The sequence below is a fragment of the Copadichromis virginalis genome, linkage group LG7 (assembly GCF_057382275.1).
Source record: "Copadichromis virginalis isolate Kocher_CV1m ecotype Utaka linkage group LG7, C_Virginalis_male_GT1.1, whole genome shotgun sequence".
In the NCBI taxonomy this organism is placed as follows: domain Eukaryota; kingdom Metazoa; phylum Chordata; class Actinopteri; order Cichliformes; family Cichlidae; genus Copadichromis; species Copadichromis virginalis.
The window spans coordinates 3,469,232-3,476,642 of NC_140624.1; the positions used below are offsets into that span (position 1 = coordinate 3,469,232).

A 7,411-nucleotide genomic window follows, 5' to 3' on the forward strand; every position below is an offset into this window, starting at 1 on the left:
ACATACAGAGGAATTCTTGACTGCACAACGTAAGCTTATAATGCCACATCTGCTTCCACAATAGAGTTTTTATAAGCGTAACCAGCCCAGTAACACTGCCTTTCTTGTATTTCTTGCCTTTTCCTCTCTGATCCCTTCGCAGGCGCATCATGAGGCGAGAGGGTCCATCAGCATTCCTGAAGGGTGCGACCTGTCGTGCTTTAGTCATTGCTCCTCTTTTTGGCATTGCCCAGGGTGTCTACTTTCTTGGGGTAGGGGAGACAGTACTAGGGTTGTTGGGATAGCAATGCTAAGTACCAGTGGCAGCAGTCATGTTGTTTCTGTGCAGATAATATGCTGCTTTTGTTACTCAGTGAGCAGAGAAAACAGAGACAGAGGAGAAATACAGCCACAATCCACTAACCAAAGGAAGAGCAATAGTCAGAATATGCATGAAAGAAGCTTCATTTACTAATATGTGGACTACCAGGTTCACACTAATGTTTCTCTAGGTTTTCACTTGCCGTAAGCAGGATTCTGTAGGTTAAGCAAGGTCCTTTGTATGTGTATGATTAATGTGAGGATTGTGTCCCAAGCTGGCCTGGTTATCCCAGGGTAGTTCCTGCCAATATGCCTGGGCTTAGTCCTTTCACCTGAGAGAGATCTGTTCTTTTCTGGGACAATTGGTGCATGTTGTTTGAGCCTGCTAACTCAAATGCCAGCCAATCCAACAGTTTCTTTGGCCTGTGCATCAACTTTTTAAGAATGTCTCCTTTCAAGCTTCATCTAAAAACCCTTTACAGACATGGAATATACAACATCGCTGGCCTCACTCTTTTTTTTAAAGAGAGTGCATTACCATATGGTTTTATAGTCATGTTTCTCATGGGTTCACATACTCACAGAGATGGCAGAGAAATCCTGTAGTACATCCCAGTACGTACAAATGGATGAAGGGGAAATGAGTACATAATTTCTGTATTATCTTAAAGGAAGTCTAATTACACTTTTGAATATTCTCACCATTTGTTTTGACATAAAGCAGGGCCCCTTGCACACACACTTGGAGACGGAGATTTTTCATTGATTGGAGAAAATTTAAACAAAATAAATCAATTAAAAAAACAGTTTTAAAGGGCATTGTCCAGTGAACTAAGGAACTCACAAACTCTTAATGTGACAGCATGTATTTGCAGTTGTGCTTTATTGAAATTAATATAAAAATGCAATAAATCCCACAACTTTTCAGGAATAACCCACTAGGATGCTTAATCAGGCATCATGTGGTCAGACTGATGAAAAGCAGCACCTGTCTTAACAGGGTCTTAATGATATATGATGTCAGAGTCTAAACTGCCAATCACTCAGACATCAATGTTTTTCTCTTAAAACGGGGCTCCATATCCTTCTTCCTACTGTTAAGTATCCCTTGTACTCGAGTAATCTTGGAATCTTTCACTGGACTTAAAGGTGCTGCCTGCCAGTGTCTCTGAGGTCATTACTTAATCTGATGGTAATGCTTTAATCGCCGCATTAGCATACAATATACACTAACAGACTGCTCACTTCCTGCTCGACAGCAACCGCAAAACCACGATTCCACAGGCTTAACGTCCTCTTCTCCGCAGCTTGCAACGGTTTAAATAAAACCTTGCTGTCGCCTTGGATTCCTTTTACCGCTTAGTTAGTTATACATAAGACGCTTCAGTGTACGCACAATAACTAAAGAAAATGCAATTAAGGCCTTATGACAGCTGGTTGTTTCGAAAGCATAAAAACTTTAAGTCTTAAATAAGTGGAACTGGTTGTGTTGAAATATTGTTTTGGTACTCGAGTCCAATTTTAGCAAAAGACAGCTGTAATCGTTAGACCCATGGAGGGAGTATGGCAACTTGTCTGGCCAACAGTTTGCCATTACTGAATCCCACTGGATGCCACTAAAAGGTTTTGTTTTTTACATTTTTAATGCAAGACACATTTTGATGTGGATACTCTATATAGGTTCCTACATTTTCCTCATTGTAGAGTGAACATAGCCTGAGTAAAGTGTATGTTTACAAGCTGTAAATAAAGATATCTCATACATGTTCCTTTCTCATGTCACTTTAATTGATACCTTGGTATATTATTACCTTGAGAACAATGCTAAGCAACTCTGTGTACGCACGCACACGCACGCACACGCCTGTATCTTTGGTTTAAATATGCAGCTTGCTCAGTTTACTCAAACTGAAACGACTGAAGACAAACATCTGTAATGTCATTAGAACATTGAGTCCTTTTAAGAGAAGATGAATAGAGGACATTTCAAAGTAAGAGCACTTGCTGAATTGTTATTTAGTCCATTAGTATTTAGAACTATATAAACACTCCCTTTGGATCTCAGTAACAGCAGATGGTTGGAGACTCTTGGGTTTTATGGTGATGCTCTGTCATCACCATAAACGTTCCACCTGTGCCCTCTTCATGTCCACAGTTAATCCAAGAACTTGCGATTGGGGTTGGCACCAAACAGATTCATTCTGACTTCAGGCATCATCTGTCAAGAGTAGAATCAAGATAGTAAGGATATAAATCACAACCATGTTTTTTTGGCCACAGCATTCAAACATTGTTACAATTGTTACAGTTCAGTATTTGATATTCCTTTCCAGCTGTAAGAACACAAAGTTTGTCATTTGATTTTTTTGCCACTGTCTAAAAATGTTAAATCTCGTTTCTGGCATATATACTCATTTTGAATTCAATCAATTTTTCCTATTTCAATCCCTGATATGTTGCTCTTCTACCAAAAAGGCTTTAAATGACCTGCAAATAAATGCACTCTGTCATTGTTTGCATTTTAAACAGCATCCCAAGTTTCTAAGTAACTATGTAATTTCTTAAAAACATCATTGCACATTCATTCATTGCACTCTTTGTTTATATTTTACACAGGATGCCAGATTTCTAAGTATCCATGTAGTTTCCTAAAAACATCCAATGACAGAGTGGAATAATATGCACTCTGTCATTGCTTACATTTTACACAGCATCCCAAATTTCTATGTAACTATGTCATTTCTGTGGCTCCTGTTCTGATCAAGGCCAACAAGTGCGAGTGCACATCCCGTTTATCTTTAAGCTTTTTCCACCTGGATGTGTAAGATCATTTGTACTGAATCTCTGTGAAAAGAAAGGACTGCTCTAGCCCACCCACGTCTCATTCCACAGCCCACTTTGATCTTAAGTGGGTCAGACCAGTGAAATTCTCCTTTCTGTGATTTTAAAGAAGTTTAACTACATATATTGAGATATTTTAGGGACTAAATAAAGGTTAGGGGAGGTCAGCTTTTAAAACTCCAAAGCCATGGGCTGATTCCGGCTCTCCGGGTCTTACATTTGATGCTTCTGGTCTAGACCATTTGGGCCTTTAGAGAATCTTAAAATTATTTTTCTAATACCTATACATTAATAATACAATTGTTGCAGAAAATACTCAAAAGACCTTACTCCTGAACAAAGCTGAATAATTTACGAACATAAATCAGCAGTGACTGTAATTACTACACATTTGATTTCACAGCTTTACTCTAAAAAAAATGAACCAGTTTTTGCGTTATTGACACGATGGCAACATTGAATACTCAAAGCAAGTTTAAATATAGTAAATCCGTTGTTAGCATGACAGTATAGTCTTAATGATTAAATTGATTTTTCTCTGTCAGCTCTCCACCCTTCAGCGAATTAGATCCACTGGAAAGCAAGTTGGGCTCTGCTGCCCTCCACAGGCAAACAGCAGCTACTGCAGTGAGCAGCAGAAGATTTGGATGTGAGGTATATCATCGAAGTTACTTTACCTGTTGTGCAATGAGTTCTAGCCTGTTCTCCACCGTGTTGGAAACCTTGATCTTCCCATTCTCATTATACACCTCGATTCCTCCACAGCTGTTAAGATAAAATGAAATGTCTAGTTTAAGTCTTGATGCATGCTCAATCATCCAGGTAAGTAAATCCCAAAAGGTTGATTCTGTTCTGTTCATCACAGCCTATTGCTCATTCAGTGGTGCGAGTTTCAGTCATTGTGCAAATGTCCTGTTTATAAGGTTGGGGAAACCTGCAGTCAGCTGAGACTGAAGAAGTCACCTGGATGAGTGACGAAACGTTTCTCCCACTGAAAACGTCCAGATGAACAGAATCAACCTTTTGGGATGTCTAGTGTAAGGTTCAAAGTTCAAACCAAGCATCAGAATGTGGTGTGGTTGTGGTGCCAGGCATGCTGGACTGAGCATTTCACAAATGTCTGATCTACTGATCAGAAATTGAGTAGTATGTGGATCTTTCCACATAACCATCTGTAGGGTTTATAGATCCAATGAGCAGCAGTTCTCTGGGTGATAGTATGTTGCTGATGCCAGAGGTAGGACGAGAACTGATTTGAGGTGATAGGAAGGCAACAGTAACTCAAATAACCACTAGTTAACAAAAAGAGCACCTCCAAACACACAACATGTCAAACCTTGAAGCAGATGGTCTACACACCAGGGCCCCTCCTGTCAGCTAAGAACAGTAGACTGAGGCTATAATTTGAGTGGGCTCACAAAATTAGATAACAGAGGTTTGTGAAATGTTGCCTGGTTTGATAGGGTCACAGTGCGGTAAAAACAACATGAAAGCATGGCCACGCATCAGTGCTTCAGGCTGCTGGTGGTGCAACGGTGTGGAGGACATTTTCTATAAATGAGCCACAGTATACGCCTGAGCATCTTTGCTGAGCATGTCCATGCCTTTATGACCACAGTAACTGCTGCTCGCAGCAGGACATTGTGCGATGTCACAAAAGCTCATATCCTCTAAGAATGTGTCCACGGTACTCAAATGGCTCCGACAGTCACTAGATTATAATCCACTGAAATACGGTTAAACGGGAAGTTTGCATCGTATGATCTGCAACAACTATGTGACGACATCATGTCAACGTGGACCAAAAAGTCTGAGGAATGTTCCAACACCTTGTGGAGACTACTCCACAAAGACAAAGTTGTTCCAACCCCCAAAGTCAAACTAAAGCTGAGCAGTGACTACAGTGTGTTTGTCATATTTGATTAAAAATGCAAAAATTCCTGCATCTCAATCTTGACAATACAAAATAGATAATCGGTAACAATCACATGACCTCCTTCTTTCTGAAGAACTGAATCATCTTACATCTGAGCTGGAAGAAAACGTTCCTTGTCGATTTTGACAGTTATATTACTCTTCACCGCCTCTTTGTAGATCGGGATGTTCTTATTGACTGCAGCCTGTTTGGTAATAAAGAGAGAAAACAACTCTATGTTTTATTGTGCATTCGACAAAAGAGGCAGATGGCCTGTTCCTTCTTTTCTAAATAACTAGTCAGAACAGCTTCACCTGAACAAATTCAACATCCTGCGGTCGGCAGCGAATGGTAACCTTAGGCTCCAGCAGTCGGTAGAATCCCTGAAACATTAAAAAAAGCTCACTTTTTAAATATAGAAAACTGAATAATATATTAACAGTTGGTTTGCAATCATAGATCACAATGGTAGATTATACCTGAAGCACTAGGCCCTCCAACAGACTGGAGTACTTAGCAGGGTCCTTAGCAATCTCTGCAAGTCTCCGACGGGCCTCGTTTAACAGATCCTGCGACAAAAACAGGCAACTGGATACATTAGAAATTGATATATGACTCATGAATTATGGTACGCAAAATCATATTTATCTTGCATCTGAGCAGTTTTTACAAATATTTAACTGGAACGTGTCTTTTTCACTGTACTGGAGTAGTGAAGGTCAAGTAGAGGACACAACATTTACACATTATTTCCATGTGTAAATATGTGCACAACAATTTAGTGCAAGAATGAAAGCTAATCATGGAAACAAATTCAAATTCATCATTAAAGTTATGATGAATTTGAATAGAGGAGGTTTCCAGTGGACACAGAAATGAGCATTCATCGCTCACCGTGATCATGTCGTCTCGGGCCTTCAGCACCTTCAGCCTGGCTTGGTTCATCATGTTGGATCTCTGGCTGTGGGGGGCGTTGATTATACCGATTAATTCCTTTTATCAGAGATATTCTTCAAGCAAAATTTCTGCCTGAACCAAATATGATTTTATTTTGAACTTTTTAGAGTTGTCATTTTCTCTTCTTCAGAGTTGTTGGCCCAGAATTGATTAAATCTGTTTATGCTGCTTCCTCGTTGGTTAGTTCAATGGATGCCTAACAAGCTATCAGAAGATCAGTCACTGCCTCAGAAAGACAGCGTTTACTCATGAGATGTGAGATTGCAGAGTGTCAGATCTGTAAGTGTTTGAAGTGTGGGATAAACAGCGACAAAAAGCATCTTACAGAAACAGTCAAACCGATGGGACAGCGGAGCTAAAAACAAGAACGTAAGGCGTGCTGTGGTGTACCATTTCCAAAGGCTAACTAAATTTTCTTTTGATGAATGCATTCCTATTTGTGCAGTTTGAGTGACCACTCTTTCTCACATCTTCTTATGCTGCTCAATTTGCTTTTCCTTCTTCTCATAGTACTCCATGATTTTCAGCCGCTGAGTCTGCACCAGACGACCTTTCTCAATGTTGAACTCTTCCTCCGCCTGTGTAAGAGAAGATTCATTAAATCAGTGGTCACTATGACAAAACACAAGACTGACAGGCAGAAGAGCTTCCGTTACCTTTGCATCAATTTCCTCAACTTTCTCATTGGCCTCTTGCTCAATGAAGGCCATCATGTGCTTAATCTGCCATAAGAAACACAAAAAGCAGCTGGTTCAAGTTTAGATCTCTGACAATGTGCGTCCTTTATGTGTCTGTCTGTTTTTTTCTGAATGATACAAAAACATGCGCACACACTTTTACAGTTTTACTAAAACTGATAGTTTAGCATTAGAAAGTGACCAAATTTCATTATTTACTGCAATGAGACCAACTTGACTTGCATTAATGGCAATGTTAGCATTTAGGCATTAACTTTAACTTTGCACCCGTCATAATGTAAACTGCCACCGACAACCAGAACTAAATGAATTGCGGCGTTGCCTTAAATGTTAAACATAGTGCGAAATAATGATTAACAGCGGGACAGTGCTGCAGTCCACGTATCGGCCCGTTAACTGAGATTATGTATGTTTACCGTAACGTCAGTGGGATTGACGTGCTTTAACTTGTCCATAAAGTTTACCTGTTTCTGTACGTCAGCGTCGGTGAGCGCCATGGCTTTTCTCAGTTATGTTTATTGTCTCTTTGGAGTCTGTCAAACTAACTGTCTCCGTCACTTTTACCGTCCACTGAAGCACAAACAGTTTGGGGTGAACACACGGTTTGGCTTTCGTGGTCGAGCTGACCACTGGAGGTAAAATAGAACTTCCGGTCTGCACTTTCAAAATAACATTTCGTGTTCCAGTTAAATATTTGTAA

At 40.0% G+C, this 7,411-nt stretch overlaps 2 protein-coding genes across 2 annotated transcripts in view; one reads left to right on the plus strand and one right to left on the minus strand.

The window, feature by feature from the left end:
* slc25a18 (solute carrier family 25 member 18) overlaps positions 1 to 2,066 on the plus strand; it is a 9,292-nt gene extending 7,226 nt beyond the window's left edge. Inside the window, exons 9-10 of the mRNA XM_085461214.1 lie at positions 1 to 29; positions 143 to 2,066. The exon at positions 1 to 29 is cut by the window's left edge and continues 47 nt beyond it. Of these exons, the coding sequence (XP_085317340.1) occupies positions 1 to 29; positions 143 to 284 (171 nt within the window). The 3' untranslated portion in view covers positions 285 to 2,066. The remainder of the gene's footprint in view (positions 30 to 142) is intronic.
* Positions 2,067 to 7,377, minus strand: atp6v1e1a (ATPase H+ transporting V1 subunit E1a). Its single transcript, XM_085461216.1, has 9 exons — positions 7,176 to 7,377; positions 6,670 to 6,735; positions 6,482 to 6,591; positions 5,951 to 6,017; positions 5,536 to 5,625; positions 5,371 to 5,439; positions 5,167 to 5,261; positions 3,819 to 3,906; positions 2,067 to 2,518 (listed from the first exon to the last, which is right to left on the minus strand). The coding sequence occupies exons 1-9, from the start codon at positions 7,206 to 7,208 to the stop codon at positions 2,456 to 2,458; spliced, it is 681 nt and encodes a 226-aa protein (XP_085317342.1). The 5' UTR covers positions 7,209 to 7,377; the 3' UTR covers positions 2,067 to 2,455.
* Positions 7,378 to 7,411: the final 34 nt, after the last annotated feature.